Raw genomic sequence first — 22,710 nt, 5'->3', positions numbered from 1 at the left:
TTCGTACTCACGGGCGTACTTACCTGAAGAGCAAGATAAGTGCACGTATCCGATTCTTAGGAGGGGAATTACTACTGGCGATGAGGACACTGGCTCTACACAGAGATTATAAAATCTCGCAAACCTGTTAGATGTCGTCCAGCACCCAGCTCTACAGATGTCTGCCAGTGAGGCACCATGCGCCAGTGCCCAGGATGAAGCAACATCCCTGGTAGAGTGAACTCTCATCCCAAGGGGGCACGGCTCGCCTTTGGTCTGGTAAGCCAAGACGATGGCATCCAACCTCTGCTTAGAGACAGCCTTTCCCTTCTGCTGGCCTCCATAGCAGACAAAAAGCTGGTCTGAGGTCCTGAAGCTCTGCATTCGGTCCACCTGCAAAGCAAGGGCTGGGTCTGCCTTCTCCAGGGGCAGCGCTTGCAGGTTCACCATCTGGTCCTTGAAGAGAGTAATAGGAACCTTGGGCACGTATCTGGGCCAGGATCTCAGGATTACGTGAGAGTTGGCCCGTCTGAATTCTAGGCATGATTCATCGACCAAAAATGCTTGTAGGTCCCCTACCCTCTTAACAGAAGCGAATGCAGTTAGGAACGTCAACTGAAGAGACAGAATTTTAAGCTCTTCCGACTGCAGCGCTTCAAAGGGCGCTATCTGTAAGGCTGCTGAGACCAAGGAGAGGTCCCAAGAGGGTACAAGGTGAGGGTGTGTTGGATTCAGCCTCCTCATGCCCCTCAGGAACATGATGATCAGATCACACTTTCCCACAGACTTACCATGTACTGCATCATGATGTGCTGTGAGAGCTCCATTTGATGAACAGGTTCCACTTCAAGGCATAAGCGTGAAAGTGCTCTCTCCAAAGTGATGGTGTCTACCACAGCCGGGGGTAGATCACCTAAGTCCTCCAAGTCCCGTCCAACGACCACACGTGGAGGTTCCAGAGGTCCGGACATGTGTGCCATAAGGGTGCCCCGTCTCTGAGAAAGCAGGTCCTTCCTCAGAAGACTGCACAAGGGAGGGGCTGTCGCGAGGAGCATGAGTTCTGGGAACCAGGTCCTGTTCAGCCAGTAGGGCGCAACTAGCAAGACCTGTTCCTCGTCCTCCCTGAAACAACTGGCAGTGGAATGAAAGGCATAGCATCCCGGATTGGGGTCTGAGTGCAACACTCATCTGGCTCCACAGTTCAGCAGGGAGAAGGCATCATGTCCTCAGACAGCACCGAGCTGCCGGCTGGCAATAGACGAGGAGGATGAGAGAGGTAAGGCATAGCGTCACACACTGCCATCCGTGCCCTCATGGGACCCAGAGACAGGGGAAACTGCTCTTTTTTGGGGAATTTGGGAACAGAAGTAAAACTCAACAAAAGATTCTCCACTTGGTCCTCCACCGGGGGAGGGAGTGGTTAGATCACCATCTCCCAAAGAGCTGCTCCCTCCATCTCTGGATTGCCCATCTAATGTACGCCGCTTGGCAGGGGGTGGGCCGGACTGCTGCGCTTTCCTGTGACTGGCTCTGCGCTGCGGCCTAGGTGGAGGCTGCTGCTGAGGCCGTGCGGGAGCGGAGGAGGAAGCCACAGCTGGGCGCCCTCGGTCACGAGCAGGTGGGGGGACGCCAGGGCAGGATGTGCTAAATCGCCTCCTTCTGCTTTTGTGCAGCCAAGAACTTCTGGGTGAAGTTCTCGACCGCATCCCGGACGAGAATTTACAGGCCTTTGATGAGAGAAGCAGATTACCTCTCCAGGTGGCAGCGCTTTGTGGATACAATGGGCTTTATGCACAGCTGCACTACTTCCTGAACTTCAGGCAGGTCCTTTGTTTCCTGTCTGCCATTATTGGACAAACTGATTAATCCAGGTGTGCCTGACCACCTGAATTAATCAGTTTGTCCAATAATGGCAGACAGGAAACAAAGGACCTGCCTGAAGTTCAGGAAGTAGTGCAGCTGTGCATAAAGCCCATTGCATCGCTACCGCGCGCTCCACCAGAGGGATCTCCACGTACCCCTTGGCCCCCCCTTCATGGCCGTCAGCGCAGGGTCAGACTTGATCAACGCTATTCTCCCCAAAGTGGGCAGCGCAGCTGAGTCTTCATCCCCGGAGGACTCTAGCCCACCCTCCGATGTAGCGATCGACATCTGATCCTCCGCCAGAGCCCCGAATTAAAAGCTTGGTCCCCCATGAGAAGGACCAGCAATCTCTGCCGGAAGCTCCACAGCTTGCGATGCGCTAGAGGAGTGGGGGACCCCTCTGTGATCCTCAGGTCACCCTGTCTATTCACTGAAGTAGCCCTCTGCTGGGCAGAGGAAATAGATTGGGGCATAGCAGAGGGGACTCCACCTCTTTCGAGGTATTGGAGTCTCGACCGCAGCACTGAGATGGTCATCTTCTTGCAGTGGATACATGACTCATCCACAAAAGCCACCTAAAAGATAAGGAGGAGCCAAAGCCTGCTGCCATTTTCATATGAGGTTTAAAGAAGACTGAGGCGATCACAAATTTGTTTACAGATTACAGAGCAAATCACTTTTTTTTTTTTTAAGTAAATTAATTTTTCCAGAATTGACAAGGAAACAAACCGATTCCCCCTTAAAAGGTGGGGTCTATTTGTTTGATGCGTACCTGGGTATGTGTGGCAGCTTTCACACTTATTCAAATGAACTGCAATGACAGAATTTGTTTGAGGGTGTGTTGACACTTGTAGTTTGTTTTCTTGGTCCTTTTGGTCCGTACCTAAATAGAAAATTATACATTTAGTCCTGGTACTTTTACTGTAATGTTCACACTGTCATTTTTAACACTGAACCTAAATACGTAAAACAAAACAAAAAAGCTTTTATGATGTTCATTTTGCAACTGAACATCCAAAACAATGCTGTGTGTTGGGCTTAATTGAGTTCTGTGTGTACATAATATAATGTGTTTTTTTAACAGCTGAGAACTTGCACAGAGCTTATAAAATGTGTAAAGGAGTCAAAACAGAGCCAGGAATTACTCTGTTACACATACAAAATGAAGATCTGCTGCGAGGAGATGGCGATTCCGACGCCTGTACTGAACTGTAATGGGCAACATTGCTCTTACGACGAGAAAAAACAGGTATGCTTGAGCATTCTTCAGTCGCATCTTGTGACATAATGTCCTGTTTTTGGTTAGTTTAGATGTCTTTGGTCAGTGTTGTGTTCATATTTCAGTCGATCCACACCTGAGTTTTAGATGCCAATCATGATTTTATGGTCTTTCACACATAACAGGACAATTAGATCCTGCTGAAGTCAAAATGCCCAAAAGATGGGTGTCAAAAACCCATACATAAAGTTTATAACTTTTCACATAATCTGTCAAATCCTATTTTCCTCCACTGTAGCATGCAATAAATTGAGATACCCCGGGCAACGCTGTCAAGTCAGCTCTCCAGGCTTATTATGTAAGGCCAAATCTGTTTTGTGTATTTGTTCCACTAAAATGACAATGTAATTCTTCAAGCCAACTCTGAATGTCACAAGAAAGACATACTTCATCATAACCACTGAACAAAGAGGAACTAAATAACACTTAAATGCCAGGCAGCACCAATGCTGATGTGAACGAGTTTTGTAAAACATTAAGATTGCTGTCTGTAGCAATCTCAGATTTTTTTTGTCATTACAGGGTATTTTGCATTAGATAAAAATGCAATTTATGAAGAATTATGCATTTTCCACATCCTAAATGATATATTGTCCTCCCTCTGTGACTTTAAGATTTAGTCACGATCAGAATATGGCTTAATCAACCATCTGTCTTGAATCATGTGGCTCTGGAAATGCTGGTTTATGATGTGTTAAGTTAATGAGACTCAGCAAAAGCAGAGAACTTAAACAAGAAAGGAAGTGAGAGCGACAGCTACGTAGAGAGATAAGATCAGGATAACGAAGCCCTCAGCATTTAGTTAGAGATCCTTCTTATACTAATATTTGAGAGTCGATCAGTCTAAAGAGAGCTGATCTCTTGACACACAGCTTCAAGACTGCAGGATCAGAGGAGTGAGAATGACAAGTCCAGGGAGAGGCTGATCTCAAGTGGAAGGACAAGGTTAACAATGGGATGGGATGTTTACCAGAAATTTGATCAGTTCTCCGAGATTAAACAGGTCAAGTGATGCAACTGATACGGTCACAGTTGCAAATCAAGTTGAAACAGGATCTAAACGCAGCAGTCTTCAGTTTATTTTAACAAAACTCAGGGTACTAAGGATACAGAACAGAACCACGATTGAAACGCGACATTAACAAACAACTGAAAAGAACCAAACACAGAGCTTAAACGGATAGGTCACCCAAAATTGAAAATTGTCATTTACTCACCCTCAAGTTGAACACAAAAGATATTTTGAAGAATGTTGATAATCAAACAGTTGATGTTAGCCATTGACTTCCATAGTATTTATTTGTCAACTGTCTGTTCACCAACTTTCTTCAAAATATCTTCTTTTATGTTCAGCAGAAGACAGAAACTCATACAGGTTTGGAACAACATGAGAGTGAGTATACATGATGATATAATTAAAAAATTTTGGGTGAACTATCCCTTTAAATACACAGGGCAAACAAAGGAGCTAATAAGATAATTAACTAAACACAGCTGAACAGAATACTCAATCAATTAGTAACCAAGAAAACAAACAGGCAGGGAACCATAGGAGAGCAGAACCAATGAACAAACTAACCGCAAAACACTAGGGGCATGTTCAAGTTCAAAACGGTGCGCAACGTTTTGCTACGGTTTCCGGGTTGAACGTCATGTTTCCTGGAAACGGCGTGCACCGGTGTGCAACGGGGTTTGAGATACGTTTTCTCTTGTTTGGTGGGTGTGTCAGAACTGCAGTCCAATCAGCAGCAACATGTATATAAAGCACGTGGTATTAAAGTGAACTCGCACAATGGGTTCAAGAAAAGTAATTTACAAATGTGTTCGATGCAGCTCGGTATACGCAACAACTGAGGATATTAGAAGACATGTTTGTCGAAAGTTTTATTGTAAAAAATATAGGATATCAACATAATGATGTAGTTGTTTATATTTTTAGCTTCATTGCAAGTGTATTGGTATAGAAATAAACATTGGTAATTAAGTGCTTTTCCTAAAAATGAGAAAGAAAATACAGGGTATTAAAACAGTATGACCTACAAATAAAGTCAGTATGTAAAGGCTAAATAGATGTGTTTTAGTCTGAATTAGGTAAGATGTGTGCTTCCATTTCAGTTTCCACAAATCCCTTCACTCGATTGGGATGTTCTCTTTTGTTCTGGGCGGCAAGTGCAGTTACTGTAACATCGGGCATATTTTGTAGTATTAAACACATATTTATACCGACTTCATCAGGCTCAGAAAATTCTTCACAAAGAACACAGAGAATGGCCTTCTCAGCTGCCATAGTTGCAACTCTTGCTCATCAGAACAGTGTGTTCAACGCATCACCGTTTCTGTTTAAAAAACATTGTGCAACGTTTTGTCGGGGCTGAACGCAGCCTAAACCAGAACAGAAAATCTAACTCAAACAGAATACAAAACTGTGACACATACCGTCTTTCTCTTTTTTATTCACACTACTGGTTAACAGTTTGGAATAAAAAGTAAAAAAAAAAAATTGGAAGCAGTCTTTTATGCTTACCAAGGCTGCATTTATTTGATCAAAAACAGTCAAAACTAAATATTGCAAAATTTAACTACAATCTAAAATATATATTTTTAAGTAATTTATTCCTGTGATGGCAAAGCTGAATTTTTAGAAGCCATTAAACCAGTCTTAAGTGTCACATGATCCTTCAGAAATTATTATCAATGTTGTGCTGCTTAATATTTTTATTAATGAAGCAGTGATACACTACCATTACAAATTTTGGGCTAAGTAAGAAAAAAAAAAGATATGCATATTACTTAGAGTAATTTTCTCAATGGCGGTCAATTAAGCACAAGAAAAGCTAAAATCGGAGCTAAAACTCTACAAAATGTTATTGTATCTCATTATGGGGGTCTTCACAATACTTATTCAAGAATAAAAAGCCAAATACATGACAGGCCTGAGCTTTGACAATTCTTTTTGTACACCACGTACGGTACAAACCCCTGAAATCGGTTGATAAATGCAAATGTTATTTTAGTTTTTTTCCAGAAAAACCGCAGCTCACCCATTTATTTGCATTTGTTTACAGCGCAGTCTTGCCCTCAGCAATATGGCGGACGCGTTGACGTACCGTTCCAAAGCGGCCAATAGGGCGTCTATCTATTTATTATGTCTATGCCTAAACCCAGAGCCATATCTCTATATGTTTGTAGAGAAAGATTAAAAATATGGGAGAAAAACGGGAGGGTTGACAGGTATGGTGACTACTGATAGGCCGTCTGTCACCCGCAAAAAAAACAATCACGTTTTAGAGACGGAAAAAATCATGCCCTGACTAACATAACTACTCTCTACTCAAGGACTTTGACAGAAATGTAGTGGAGTAAAAAGTACAATATTTGTCTTTCAAATCTAGTGAAGTTAAAGTAAAATGTTTCCAGAAAAAAATTATACTCAAGTAAAGTGCAGATACTCAAAAAGTGTACTTAAGTACAGTAGCCTACTCAAGGAAATGTACTTTGTTACCTCTGCCCAGTACCTGCATGACTCGTCATATACGTAACCAGAGAGAAGTAGCGTGATATCACATTCAGGTATAAATTCCTTTTAAATTAAAGGTATTGCGGAGGATTTTCTTTTTCCGGGTGGATCATCAAGACTATTGGTCCTCCTAGTTGTCAATCATTCTGGTGATATGTTTACGTAAGGCCGTCGTACGTGCTCGTCCCTAGGTAGTTTTCGCTTTCTGCGCGTGCGCACTTTCGGGTGTATGTGTGGTGAGCTACGGTTTCAGCCATTCATTGAAGCTCGCCGCTCTCACCGGGTTTTTTCAAAATGTCTGAGGGTCGCAAGAGAAAAAGTGTCTACGAATTGTATGACAAGAAGAGAAAGGCCTCTGAAGAAAGAAACAAGACCAGAGTGTTTTTGGGAGAATATTTCACACGCTGGCGTGCGCTAAAAGCGCAGGTTGGGCTTCCCACTGATGCCTCAGTCGCGAAGTTTCTACTCGACAGGTAAAGTTTGGCATGCTATTTGGAGAAATCCATTTAAAATCACTGCTAGTAAAAGTTAATGTAAGCTATGATTAGCGATGCTAGCCCTGGCACAAGTCACGCACCGCGCAGACACGGTAAACATCTCAAGTAATTATGACCAAATGGTAAAAGGTATCACGCTGAAATGTTCTAAAACCTTGTGTGTTCATTTTTGATAATTCCAATGTGTTCACATATTTATTACACAAATGCAACAAGCTACTTCTCCATTGCAGATCATGTCTTGAGTCCTCACTCAAAACACGGAAGGGAATTTGACATTTTGGCTTGCATGAATGTTTTTGAGTTAGAGTGTTTTTGGGAGAATATTTCACATGCTGGCGTGCGCTAAAAGCACAGGTTGGGCTTCCCACTGATGCCTCAGTCGCGAAGTTTCTACTCGACAGGTAAAGGAAAGTAGGCTTGTATGAGCCATGCCAACAGCAACTTGTAAACAGAGCGTGCACGCTCTCTCGTGCACACGTTTAATAGGCGTTCCCTCTTGGGAGCAGGTAGAGTGTTGCGCATGTGTATTTTTTCAAAAAGTGGAGAGGGCGGTTCTTTTCTAAAATTCGGGAAAATCCTTCGCTATACCTTTAATTACTAAATTGTTTAATTATGGTTTATACATGCTAGTTTCCATGACAGAGTTTCAGAAAAATCTTTTCATTACTGGAGCTGCCAGTTTGCAAAGTTTCAAATGATTATTACTTGTTTATTGTTTGCTTACTCATTTTCATTCACTCCTTCAAGTGGACTATATAAGTAGACAAATGTAGGGAACATTGAAATGGTACTATTTTGAACACACCCATTTACAGTCATCTAGCCTATATTTTAATTCTCGTAACTTCCTTCTCCCGTGAGTTTGCGGGTGTTTGGACAAACAACATTCCTCTTTCACTTTTGGGGAAATCCACTGTCGAGAAAGAAAAAAACCAGTTCTGTGTTTGTCAGAGACAAAGAGTGTGAAACTTTGCTGGATTGTGACTGACTACGTCTCATTCAAGGTGAGTTTAACACTGTCTTTCTCGTGCAATCTGTAAATGATTTGTAAATGTAGATTGTAAATGTAGGCTAGATAAAGAATAACAATTGTGTCATGGTGAAATCAGGTATCTTGGCAATCTAATTTCAGCAAACTGGAATTTTCACACCTTGTTCTACCTAAAATAAACTTTCAGTCTGTTTACATGCATAAAATGCATTGTGAAATAACATGAACATTTTTATTAACAAAGGTTTTCACTACGGACAGGTAGGATACAGGTAGGATACATGCAGCAAGGCAGAGGGTAGAGGCTCAATATGTTTTATTAAATTAATAAGGCAAAACAAAAGCTAGAAGCAACAGCGACTGAACCAAGTACAAGGGGAAACACATCATACACAAGGGCTGATGAATAGCACCAGGAAACAGGAAATAAACCAACTCAGGAATAGACAGATAGTGTTGATATCTATTACAGTAGTTAAAACATTAGAGATTTCATTATTTTGTTACTATAGATTAAATAGCTTGTAATTGAAAAATTACAAAATTAAATGTAACCCTTGAATACAATTTATTTTAGTTATGAATGAATGCTATTCATTCATGAATTACAGAAAGCTAAATTGTAATTTGCTGGTTTAGTATGGAAGCTTGTTTCCGCCACAGAATAAAAAATAAATATATATATATTATTTTTTATCTCGTTTACATCTTGCAATTCTGACTTTTTATCTCAGAACTGTTTTATATAAAGTCGCAATTGCAAGTTATAAAGTCAGAATTGCGAGACATAAACTCTTTTTTCTCAGAATTGCATGTTTATATCTCGTAATTCTGACTTAATGACACTCAGTTGGGAGATATAAAGTCAGAATTGCATGTTAAAATTCAGAATTGTGAGATATAAATGCAATTCTGAGGAAAAGTCAGTCTTTTTTTCCTTAGAACTGGACTTTATAACTTGCAATTGCGAGTTTATATCACAATTCTGGCTTTATAACACGTAATTGTGAGTGTATATCTCATAACTCTCACTTTATAACATGCAATTCTGAGAAATAAAGTCAGAATTGCAAGATGTGAACTCGCAATTGTGAGATAAAAAGTCGCAGTTATCTTTTAAAATGTTTTATTCTGTGGCGGAAACAAGCTTGCATAGGTAATGTTTCCACCAAGGTTAAAATTAAAACTGCACCCTTGCCTGTAATGATACATTTATTAGAATACTTATACTTTGGCTGTCCTCAAAATTAAAAGCAGTAAACACAAGAGGACTGGCCATTATCACCTGTTGGAAGGTTAAACTCTCTTGTTTCTATCTACTCAGATTTGCAGGATGTCTCTGACAATGTCTCAGGGTGAGGGGGCGACAGTGATCACCATCACCTCAAACCCCAACAGCAAATGGCCGATACTGTGCCAGATCCTGGGCACTCTGTGTTACAGTCCAGTGTGTGCCATGTCACAGCATGTGAAATCAAAGATGATGGGCATCTATACGGCGCTTGGGGTGAGATAGACGCTGAAACAGACATTACAACAAAAGGCTGAAATACACTACATGACTTTGCCCCGATTTTCAGCATTTGGAGTTGACAGATTTAGCAGAAAATCGTGTATGATGGTGACCAGATTTTTTTCGCTTTAAGGCAAGTCATTTCACTTGGCGGCCATCTTTGAAACGTCTCTCAGGCAGCTATTTCAGTCATGCAAGTACCGTTCCTATCTTTTTAAATATTAGGGAAACATCAATTCTCCAAAGCTGTTCACCAAGCTTACGAGTAAATTTCATATTTTAAATCACCAATGAACCAGTTTTTTTTTTAGCTTTAAGTCAGACTATAGGTTTTTAGATCAGATCTCGGTCCCCATTGACTTCCATAGTATATTTTTTTCCTACTATGGAAGTCAATGGGGACCGAGATCTGTTTGATTACAAACATTCTTCCAAATATCTTCCTTTGTGTTCAGCAGAACAAAGAAACTCATACAGGTTTGGAACAACTTGAGGGAGAGTAAATGATGACAGAATTTTCATTTTTGGGTGAACTATCCCTTTAAGAACAGTGAGGAACGGTTCCAGTAATGTTTCCACTTGAGCTTGGTTCGGCAAGGCATGATTACAAACCGTTCTCAGCACAGTCTCCTTAACCGTGCTGGTAGAATGAGTGTAGTGAGGTTGCCACTCAGAATTGTTCACTTGTCTGTTGTCTGGCTGCCAGTTTCTCTGTAGCTGGCCAAGCATGCTATTTGAGCGAAGTTAACACAAATTAATAATAAAATGAAAAGAAATATCTGATCATCCTCCATAACGCGGTCACTATTTACATCTCATATCGTCTGTAATTTTAGAACACGCAATGTTTTCATTTTTCGTATTTTTTTCCAAATTTTCGTAGTGTTTGAAAATCTCCTCCTATTTTAAAAGTCGTGTAGTGTATTCCAGCCTTGACTATTTATTATCTGATGATTAACTGATTGAAATATTTGAATAAAATAAAAGTAAATGGCGTGACAAACATAGATTCTATATTTCAACACTGAAATACAAGTAATTAAACTGTATAACATTTTTCACACACTTTATATTATATTATATTTCATACACTTTATACTTTATATTATGTTAAAAATATGTGTTTTTCTGCTGACTCGTTTATAAATGGTTTTCACTCATGGGTAAAACTCATACTTGTTGAGCTTCAATGATAATTTAAAGAAAAGTTATAAATGTTGGATTTGAGGCAAGAACTAGACTTTGAAACATTGCAATGAAAGTGATGTAATTATTGGACAATGCAATGCAAAATATGTAATGATGTACATTTTGAGATTCATCACAATGCAAACTGGTGTATAAATTGTTCTTTCATTCCATAGATTGTGCAGATTATAGTAGGAATCCTCAATATTGTGACCGGGATTTTATTTTTAAGCTTTGGGATACACGATCACATTATGATGTCTAATGTTCCATTTTGGCTTGGTGGTGTGGTAAGAATTATTCCTCATTCTGCTTATTCTTGTGTTTCTAAATTGTGAAATAAGCGAGTTAATCAGAATTAATATAAAGTTCACATTTTGATGATTTTCAGAATGATGGGAAGTTTGCTGATTTTCAATACTCTAAATAATCTTGTCTGAACTTTCGATGGACAAATTTGAAGAATTTCTTTGCTTTTATTTTAGTTCCTTGTAGTTGGAATCGTGTCTATTGTTGCAGCTCAGATTCCCAGTTATTTTCTGGTAGGTCTTTAACAGTCACATGGTATTCTACATTCAGACATCTCTGATTTGGAGAGGGTATTTTTAAGATGCCATTGTGATTTTATGTATTACAGAGACTCGTCGCTGTGGTGCTGAACAAAGTCAGTGCTGTTCTGGCTATGATAGGCCTAGCACTGTATTCATGGGACTTGATGAGCTTTCAGAGTACTGAAGTGCAGTACTATGAGCATATGAACTATGATGTTCAGGTAATTATAAAGGTTTTTTATAATTGATTTACTTTTTTCAGTTACAATTTCAAGTCACACAAAGACTCTCAAGTTATAATAGTTCAAACCAAAGTCGCTTCAAGGCAAGTCACTTCACTCGGCGGCCATCTTTGAAACGTCTCTCAGGCAGCTATTTCAGTCATGCAAGTACAGCTCCTATCTGTTTGAGTGGGGAAACATCAATGCTCCAAGCTTATGAATACATTTTATATTTGAAATCACCAATGAAATCTCATAATGCTCAAATGATGACGAAAAACTGCATTTGTCAGGCTGAAATAGCCAATGCGCGTGTGCAGTCATAATCGGGCATCTCAGAACACTTACCGTTTCAACCCTATCTCACTGCAATTCGTACATATTTTATGAGTTGCCCAATTCGTACGAATTCATACGAATGACCCCTGACTCCGCCCCTAAACCCATTACTGGGGTTTAGACAAATCGTACAAATTTATACAAATTAGTACTATTATACAAATTAAAATACTGTTTCTAAAGCAGCTGAAGCTTCTAATGGCACTTGCAGTGGCGCAATGATTTTACCAATTACTGATTGGCTCTTTTACTTAGAAGGCGGGACTTATTCCGCCATATTGCGTGTTGCACTTTCTCTCATTCATAGTAATATGAGTGCACCATCTTTGTATAAAGTCTTTGTTTATTTATGAATGTGGCCCACAAATCAACTTTCATTTTCTGGTTTGGCAAGAGTGTGCTAAGGGGTCTGTGCAAAATATGAGAGACAGAGAAACCAAAAAAATATTTTACAAAATGTATTTTTAGGGCTCTCAAAGTTAACATGTAAGATTGAGATATTCATTAAAAGTACTGGTAACACTTTATAATAACGTTCAGATGTAAGTCATTTATAAGTGGTTAGTTAATGATGAACTAATCATTTACAAAACATTCATAAATGATTAGCAAGTGATATACTAACATTTTATGTATGTTCCGTTACAAGTCATTTACAAGTGATTAGTAAATGATTAACTAATTATTTACGAAACATGACTATGCGTTCATTTATGTTTATCATTGTTATCACAGTAGGGAAAAACATGCATCTTTCTATGGGAAAAAGCAGAAAAGTTATGAAATTGAAATGCTAAGTGATCATTTCACTTTCCTTGAAACAAACATAAGCATCTTTTTTCTCTCTCTCTCTTCAGGTTTATACATCTAACGTTAGAGAGATACACTATCACTTAATACAAATGTTATATCTCCCAGATTTCCAATTTGCTTTGGCTTCAGTACAGTGACAAATCACTTGGATTGAGACACTGTGTAGGAATTTGCTGTCAGATTGCTTTTATTTACTGACACGCTGATCTTTCCCAACTCTAGATTATCCGTGAAGGAGTGGATGTCACTATGATGATCTTTTCAGGCCTTCAGCTCTGTGTGACCCTCAGTTTCACTGTCTTGACTTTGAAAGAATTGTTTGAGACGGGTGTGAGTGCAAAGGTGCGGTATTATCACTACAATTAAAACAGACCAACTGCAGTGTGCATGGTGATTTCAGAAAGCTGGTCAGTGTATTGATCTTTCTTTCTTTTTTGCAGTCTGTGGAGGACCTTCACTTTTACAAGCCACTCAAAGAAGAGCACACTGTCAGTCATGTATGTTAGAAAAACAACATAAAAAATCAAATATGCATTGTAGCGTTGTTATATACATGTGCAATTTTTCTCTCTTATGGAATAGCCAAAATCTCTTTTTGCAAAAAGACATTGGAGCTGCTTTTTTAAAATATTAAAAACCGACTTTAAAGAAAGTGATGTATTATTTCTATTTGGCCCCTGCATATTAATGTCCCTGTCACAAACTGTCACAAAAAAAGTTTTTTTCTTTTAGTTCAATATAAATAAATGTTACATTTCCATGATATTTAGACATTTCTCCGGTTAAGGACACCATATTGCTAACATTATATAATATTATACATGTCCATATTAACTCGTGTATGTTTTTAAACACTGATCATTAGTCATCAAATCCTCTATATACACTGCTCAGGCTCTGAGGTGCAACTTTCATTATATGCCTCCTCTCACCTGACTTGATTTATGTATTTCGCCCCCTCACATTCATGCCATGCTTTGAAACGCAGTGAGTTCAAGGCCAGAGCTGAGCTACTAAACTCATTGTGAATGGTAAACACTGCCTGCCAATGTCATGCTCCAATTTAAATCGAATGTCTAAATGAAACTAAACTATATCGAGTGAATAGTTTTATCTCCATGCTAGTATGGAAACTTTCCTCAAGTGGGGCAAAAGAGATGCTGGCTCCCTTGAAACCTTTATCAGCTCATGTTGTGGTTTATATCTTTATAGAACCTTAAAGCGTTCTGTCAGGCACTTCATATATAGAACTTTTTAGGTTTCACATCAAGGGATTATTTTTATGGATTTAGTTTTAAAGGGGTCATATAATGGTACATGCACTTTTACAAGTTGATTGTACTGAAATGTGTGTTGGCAGTGCCTGTACACAACCATCATAAAATGATAAAAATCCATCTAGTGTTTTTTTTTTAAATCTCCTTATATGTTTTCCCCCGTCTCTAATCAAGCCGTTCGACCGTGTGATGTCACATGGTCGGACGCCCCTCCCACGATTGTTGATTGACAGCAGCGTTTCAACACAGACCCGCCCTCGCTCGTGAGCGAGCTGTCAATCATAGCCCGCTCGTCATTGTTGATACGCTGGAGCGCTGTCTATGAGCAGAATGGCGTCTAAGCGATTGTGGTGTTCTTGGGTGTAATAAGGAACACAGCATCATTTTGATGTTCCTAAATCCGAACCGCTGAAGACGCAGTGGCTGAGTTTTGTTTTCGGAGGGAATATTCCCCACGATCAACAGCAATGCTTTCATGTTTGCGCGAATCATTTCACACACCAGACTGCTTTACAAACGAGGGTCAGTAACGTTATAAAGCTGGTTTTGCTAAGAAGCTGATCCTGAAAAAAGGATCGGTACCAACTATTCGTGTTCCTGCTGCACCTCCAGAAGAAGAAGTGAGTGTAACGTTTTATTAACCTTTATATTAATATTTATATTAATCTTTGCAAATTGCTTGCTGCACGCTTCACGATGAATGCGTCTGTTTACACTCAGGGTACATTACGGCATGTTTTCTATGTACGACGTTCTCAATATAATTCATAATCCCACGTTTATAATGAACAACGCGTTATGGTTATTGTGTTATTATTTCAAACGGTGTATGCACAGAACAGAGGGGCGGGGTGAGCAAAGCTCATTATCATTTAAAGACACATGCACTTAAACGGCGTGCTGAAAACAGAGCTGTTTTTGACCAGGTAAAATGAGTGTTTTACAAGGATATTACAATTATATTATTTTTAATTTCGACCCTAAAGAATCATATTAGCTTGTATAAAAATGGCATTATATGACCCCTTTAATTCATTCATTGTTTTTTTTTTTTTGTCTTGTTTTTTTTTGTCTTGTTTTTTTTTTATATGTAACCCTGGACCACAAAACCAGTCACATGGGTCAATTTTTGGAAATTGAGCTTTATGCATCATATGAAAGCTGAATAAATAAGCTTTCCATTGATATAACAATATTTGAACAAGATATAACTATTTGAACATCTGGAATCTGAGGGTGCAAAAAAAATGAAACATTAAGAAAATCGCCTTTAAAGTTGTCCATTTATGTTCGCGATTGTGCTGTATTGACTCACAAAAATAAATGTTTTGTATATTTACGGTAGGAAATTTACAAAATATCTTCATTGAACATGATCTTTACTTATATCCCAACGATTTTTGGCATAAAAGAAAAATCGATAATTTTGACCCATAAAATGTATTGTTGGCTTTTGCCACAAATATACCTGTGCGACTTCTGACTGGTTTTGTGATCCAGGGTCACATATTTGAGGGTATTTCACTATTAGAATTGTTGTGGAATGCCTAAAAACACACAGTCTTGCACTTCTGGATTATTGCGGCGGAGCCATTATTTATTTTCATAAAAGCGCCTGTTATCATCTTCCCTCACATGCTGCAGGATCAAAACAGCACAAAGTCTTTTTGAAAGAAATTCAATTAGAAGTTTTCAGTCTCTGTGTTTCGACCATATAGCTAGAATGTAAATGAATGGATGCCTCACAAAATCATGACACAAAACTAGAACTCGACAGGGATGTCCCCTGTCTCCTACTGTTTACTGATTATGTTTGATTATTATGAGTCTCTTGCTCAGGCAAACAGACAAGATGAGAAAATACTAACAATATACAAGCATAAACCTTCTTTATGCTGCTGATACTAGTGTATCTGTTCAATCGTTAACCTAATTTGACCTTCAATGGTGTTTTGATGGTTTTTAGTGCATTTTATGAGATTATCTGACAGGTTGTATGAAGATATACAATGAAGATATATATATTTATGTAAAAGACCTACAGTGGAGAGATCTTTAAAAGCCATTTAACCTTTCGGGGTGTGATGTTATGCAATCGAATAATATGTTATGAACAATTTAAATCAGGTTTCATATGTTCATATTATACCTATATAGGACTATTTAAAATGCAACATTCACAATGATATTTTAATATTCTTTGTTTACCTACAAACTGTCATTGGCTTACATTACACCTCATTACAAGTGTGAGTAATTTTTTCAAAATATATACTTTTTTTTTGGAATGATATATTCTTGTTTTAGCAAGAGCAAAATAAGAAACAATAAAAAGAACATAAAGAGAAACAAGATATTTTTCACTGTTCCCTGTGATTTTATAATTCATCCATCAGAGAGTTAAAATGGGGAAAAGAAATGGATGTCACTCCTGAGCAATGGGACATAGTGTGAACTTCTCAGCACACTTCCACAAGCTCCAGAGTGTGGTGTGAGTTCTGTTGGAAATAGCAAACACATTTTTTTTTTTATTAGCCCAAGAATTAAAGCTTTATTCCTTTAGCTCCGCTCCTGTGCTGCTGGAGAAATTGTAGTGAGAAATGCTCATCATTCTTATATTTTTTCACAATGCCAAACACTAAATGGGAGAATGTAGGGTCAACTATTAGTAAAAGTTTGGACTTCTACTCTCCAAATCCCCAAGTGCTTTTCTGTCCTTCAGTAGACAGTCCAACAGAAACAGAAAAATAAGTAACAAGCAGTGTTAAAAAAGTAATGCATTACTATATTATTTTACTCTATAAAAAAGCAACTAATTGCGTTATTTGGTTACTTTTAATGGAAAGTAATGTTACATTACTTTTGCGTTACTTTTGTGTTACATTGTGTCTCATGTGACGGAAAATTCATTCATTTTGAGTAATGCTGAATCTGTTTTTGTGCAAGTGAGATGAGTAAATACACGCTCACATTTAGTGTAGAACTACAATAAGCATTGTGTTCACACACACACACACACACACACAACACCCTCTGCACTTACTCCTGATCTCTCTCAACATGGACAGGAGAGCTATCAGTTAATTAATGGGAAAACAAAGTAACTTGCGTTACTTATTTGAAAAAGTAAATTTTTTGTTGTAAATTTTAAAGTAATCCATTACTTTACTAGTTACTGGAAAAAAGTAATCGGATTATTAAACTTGTGTTACTTGTAAAGCGTTACGCCCAAGACTGGTAAAAAGCCAGTGTTATATGTAAATGCGACCGGACTTACGACTATTTGTTTGTTTGTAAAACAGTATTTCAGTAACAGTATTTTACACTTTAACCACATTTCAAATACAATAAAAGTAATTATGATATAGATATAAATATTAAATGAAATATTATTAAAATGTTCATTAAATGTTAAAATTAATTGTCCAAAAACATTACATTGCTTTTGCTGTTAAGTATATTCTTTTAAAGTATATTATTTCTATAATAAGTACATAAAGAATGCTGAAGTGCACTTCTTTTTCACAATGGAAAGACGTGACAATTACACCAGAACATGAGTTTAAAGATTTGTTTTTTTTTCACAGCTCTTTTCCATACAAGGACAGTTACATAACCATCTGAAATCATAAAAGTACTATACAATTAATCCATATATTCCAAGTCTTTTGAAGCATGCTCTTTTACAGACTAAAAATCTTCCCCATTTCTGAAGCATTCAAAACTGTTTTGCGCACACATTGAAAAAGAGACGTCATTGAAGCCCAGTGCCATCTTCTCGCGTGTGTTACAATCAAGCACAGCACGCCAGTTCAAATATTCGAGAGCTGGAGGAACATTTTCAGGGAATAACGAAATTTCAGTACGTTCCTCAAACAAAGCTTTCGATTGGTTCAGAAGGCTTCATACAGTGCACAAAACATATGGACCACTATTTTGGTACTTCATTGGTATGTTTGACCTTTTTGAAGCTTTGTATGGAGATGAGCTGCATAAGATTCTCTAAATAACTGCAAACAGCATGAGAGTGAATACATTTCATTTTGGGGGTAAAAGGAGTGTCTTTTCTCAAATTTCTCGTACTATGCACTTTTATTTCTGTGCAGATATGCTAATGACAATATGTTGCACATTAATTGCATATTACCCTCCTGTATCATCTTGAAAAGCGTTCCACAATGCTAAGTTGTGCGATTTGCTCCTAGAGAGCTGGAGCGGAGCCAAATCCTCATGGAGGAACATAACAAGTGGAAACATGCTGTGCACCGTGAATCTCAAAGACTGAACGAAACAGTGCACTTCCACGTATCACTCGAGTCTGGGTAAAACATGCTGATTTATCACATATATTCAGCGGTTCACAGCTTAATGCTGTGAAAGTTTTGCAACAAAACCAGCATCATCCTCAAAGCTGACTATGAGAAAACTACAAGCCCTTGGAATAGGGAGGTATTCAGATAAGTAGCTATTTATGTTCTGAGAATTATGACTGTTGCTTTGAGATAAAGTCGGTCTGTTGAGGACAGAGCTAATGTTCAGCAAGTGGCCATGAATAAATGGCCCATTTAACAGTTCTTATAATAAATTCATATAATTAATGGTAACACTTTACAATACGGGTGCACTAATATGCATTCATTTGCGCTCTAGTATTAACTAATAGTGTAAATGTATGTGTTTTTACCGGGATTCTACTGAGCCAGATGAACTGGTGCATGTTACCTAAAGCCTTGTTGGTCATGGCACAGGAATATTTCTGATATTTGATGATCTGATTTTGATATTCTATACTAATTAGTAACTTTGGGTAACACTTTAGTTTACGGTCCAATTCTCACTATTAGCTACTTGCTTATTACCATGCATATTACTAGGATATTGGCTGTTTATTAGTACTTATAAAGCAAATATTAATGCCTTATTCTGCATGACCATATTCTACATCCGTTAATCCTACCCAATGCAATACTTGAACTTAGCAACTACCTTACTAACTATTAATAAGCAGTAATTAGGAGTTTATTGAGGCAAAAGTCATAAACGCTTGAACTTCTGATACTAAGGACAAATGGATTTGCAACAGTCTCATTGTTGCGTCCAGTGTAGACTATGGCAAGCCAAAAGGGTCAGAATTACACTAAAGATAAATCAGGTAAACATACATCCAAAAATGACATATTTGACAGTGCTAAAACTGTTTTAAACACCAACTTTTCGGATGTAAGCACAATTCTTTTATAGCAATTATCATAATTATGACCCTTTTGGCTTGCCATAGGTCATAGTAGATTCTGGTGTGGCCTGCCATAACAATTATATTACCTAATAATGAGTTAGGCCTATAGTCATGTGCCGCAACAATTACAGTCATAACATAATGTTATCTTTGAAAATCATTAGCTAATGATTCATTAAAACAGGCGGTTGGAAGTTGAAATACTCACTGTAAAAAAAATGCTGTAGTTATGCAGCTGTTTGCCAGTAACTTACTGTAGATTTAAATTTATGTTATTTACTGGCAACAGTTTGTTCAAAGTTAAATGAACATTAAGCATTAACAAGTCTTTGTCTTTACAGAATAAAATTATAAAATAACAATCTAATGCAAAGCATTCTGGGAACCAGAAATCTTCATCAACCTTTTTCTGTTTTTTTTCCTTCAGATTTTGGTTCCCAGAATGCTTTGCATGAGGCTGTTATTTTAGTTTTATTCTGTAAAGATAAAGACTTGTTAATGTTTAATGTTCATTTAATTTTGAACAAATTGTTGCCAGTAAATAACATAAATTTAAATCTACAGTAAGTTACTGGCAAGTAGATGCCAGTAATACTGTAATTTCTACAGATTTTTCTAACAGTGCTGGTTTTGACCCATTGTAGAATTTAACACTTTCATTTATTAGTAATATGTCAGCGAGTGTGTCTAGATAAGCGCACGACGAGGAGGATAATCCAAATGGGCTTTTAATGGAATAATGAACAAAATAACCAGGAGAGTACTAAGGAGAAACACAACCACGTAGCACATTGACATTAACAAAGAACAGACAGAAACAGAGGGCTTATATACAAGGGCAAACTGAGCTGACGAGTTAATGAAACGCACCTGAACTGAACAAACACAATCAATTAGAAACCATAGTGACAAACTGACAGGGGACAAAGGATGGCAGAACTAATTAACAACTTAAGCATACTAGAAATACAACAAAGAATGAAAACAGAACACACAAGTGACATAATAGATGTTTAGGGTTTATAGATGTTTGTTAAATCCATGATGAAACAGTTTAATTAATATCAATTAATATACTTTAATCTATTATTAATATACACTCTTTATCATTTAAGAATTGGTTTAGTTCTCCATAAGTCATACACTCAAGATTATCTGTGCATTATTTGAGCATGAATGAATTCATATTAGTCCAAGGGAATTGTGAAGTGATATCGTGTGGTTCTGTTCATGGTCTTGTTATTCCTGAATGTTTTGTGAAGATTTGAGTTTGTCCTTGAAAATTAAAGTTAAAAGCTACTGCACTTAGATCCTGATTCATCTCTGCTGCAACCAACGCTGACAACACCACACTGCAGTGCTGATCATTTGCAATGGCCTTGAGTGTATATGGATTTAAATGGATGCAGGAAATGTGGGGGGTGTATAAGGACAGCTGAAGAATGATTTATTATTTCAGCCATATTTATTCACTTCTTTTTCAGTAAATGTCACAGCTTTCATGTTTCCCACGTGTCATGTGAAATATGCGGTAGCTGTTTCTTTGTGGTTTTCTGAGAACACTCAGTATTTTTCATACACAGCTGCTTGTGGGCCGTGTGGTCTTGTGATTTTAAATTATAACAGGAGCATTGAACAAGAGTTAAAGGAAATGCAGCTTTTTCTAGTTTCAGTTCAATATTGGCAGCCTATTATTGTCACGTACCAAATGCAGTTTTATTTAAAGGGTAATCAACAATCGTAGTCAAAACCAGGAAAACCAGGAAAACCAGGAAAACCAGGAAAACCAGGAAAACCAGGAAAACCAGGAAAACCAGGAAAACCAGGAAAACCAGGACACAGGCCTATATAAAAAACCAGGAACATGGAAAACAGTGAAAACACTCAAATGTAGTGTTACACATACCACTAACAAGACTTCACAGAGACTAACAGAATGAAACAGGCTTTTATAGTGTGAGCTAAACAGGATGATGAGACACAGGTGAATGTGATAATGGATGATGGTCAGGGCAAAGGATTATGGGAAATGGAGTAATGTGGATGTGTGGTGATTGTCCGGGTTGGAGTGCTCTGATGGTTATCCCGGGCACTCTCACTGGTGATCGTTACAATTATAGTATCTATTACACATATACAGAGCTTTTTTTTCTTTTTCTTTTTCTTTTTTTTTTCATTAAAATGCATTTAGATGCCATTGAGGAGAGTAAAGGACTGCTTTTGAGCTAACAGATATTATTTATCCTTGTGAAAATTAATCCTAAGCTTACTCTTCTGAGTTTCTGGTATAGCCTGTGTTATTACATTTTTCTTTTAGCTTGGTATGCTTGATAAAATATTTGGAGGGGGGGTTCTATATAAACATTTCTTTGAAAAATATTCTTTTAACTTTATATTCAACATTTGATTTTGCATGTATTGTATACACTAAAGATTTTTTGAGATTTATTAATACTTTATTATTCAGCAAGGATGTATTGAATTGATCAAAGTGTCAGTAAAGAAAAAGATTTGTTTAAAATTAATGCTGTTTTGAACTTTCTATTCATCAAAAATCATAATATGAAATAAAAAATAAAATGTTTTCCTCCACACACAAAAAAAATTAAATAAATCACAGCTCAACTGTTTTTTAACATTGATAATAAGAAGAAATGAATTGTTTCTTGAGCAGAAACTCAACACATTAGAATGATTTCTGAAGGATCATGTGACACTGAAGACTGGAGTAATGATGCTGAAAATACAGCATTGCATCACAGGAATACATTTTATTTTTAAAATATATGAATATAAGAAAAGATCATTTTAAATTGTAAAAATATTTTACAATATTACTGTTTTTACAGCATCAAATAAATGCAGCCTTGGTGAGCATAACAGACTTCTTTTAAAACCTTCTAGGCCTGTTATTCATGTATTTTGGAAAGGAAACGGTCCTGGAGAGGGCAGGACATTCTGAGAATGAGGCAGAAGAAGTATGTAAGGAGGAACAGAAAGCAAATATTACAGTACATACCTGTACGTGAGACCTGCACATCATTTTCTATCATCTACACAATGTAATTGTGGCCCTTTATTCCACTTTTCAGAATCAAGTGTGGATTTTGAATGTTTTGTTTGCACTTACTGTTTACTATGGCAGTTGCTCAATAAAAGCCATTAAAGATTGACGGATGTTTTTTTGCCTGGCAATCCTGATGGGCTTCAGCACAATAGTGATTAAAGACGTCTCAGCCTGTTGTTGCTCTTCATTCTCTGGTTGTATTAGAGTGTTTATAAACTCAAAACTACTTACAGGCATTGTGAAGTATAATGCAAAAAAATAAAAAAGTAAAAATCCACCATCCAAATCCATATGTACATTTATACAACAACGATGTACTAAAAATGGAAATGTTTTTTCTTTGCGTTTGTTGCGTACAGACGACAACGTTGTCATT

General features: G+C 37.6%; 1 protein-coding gene across 1 annotated transcript; it reads left to right on the top strand.

Moving 5' to 3' along the window:
* Positions 1-8,058: 8,058 nt before the first annotated feature.
* On the top strand, positions 8,059-14,158 carry tmem176l.3b (transmembrane protein 176l.3b). Its single transcript, XM_084405640.1, has 7 exons — positions 8,059-8,142; positions 9,454-9,636; positions 11,007-11,120; positions 11,316-11,372; positions 11,468-11,602; positions 12,977-13,096; positions 13,195-14,158. The coding sequence occupies exons 2-7, from the start codon at positions 9,463-9,465 to the stop codon at positions 13,258-13,260; spliced, it is 666 nt and encodes a 221-aa protein (XP_084261766.1). The 5' UTR covers positions 8,059-8,142; positions 9,454-9,462; the 3' UTR covers positions 13,261-14,158.
* The last annotated feature ends 8,552 nt before the right edge of the window (positions 14,159-22,710 follow it).

Source organism: Rutilus rutilus, assembly GCF_951802725.1.
Source record: "Rutilus rutilus genome assembly, chromosome: 3".
Taxonomy (NCBI): domain Eukaryota; kingdom Metazoa; phylum Chordata; class Actinopteri; order Cypriniformes; family Leuciscidae; genus Rutilus; species Rutilus rutilus.
The sequence above is the reverse complement of the archived record's forward strand: the minus strand, read 5'-3'. Positions and strand labels throughout refer to the sequence as shown.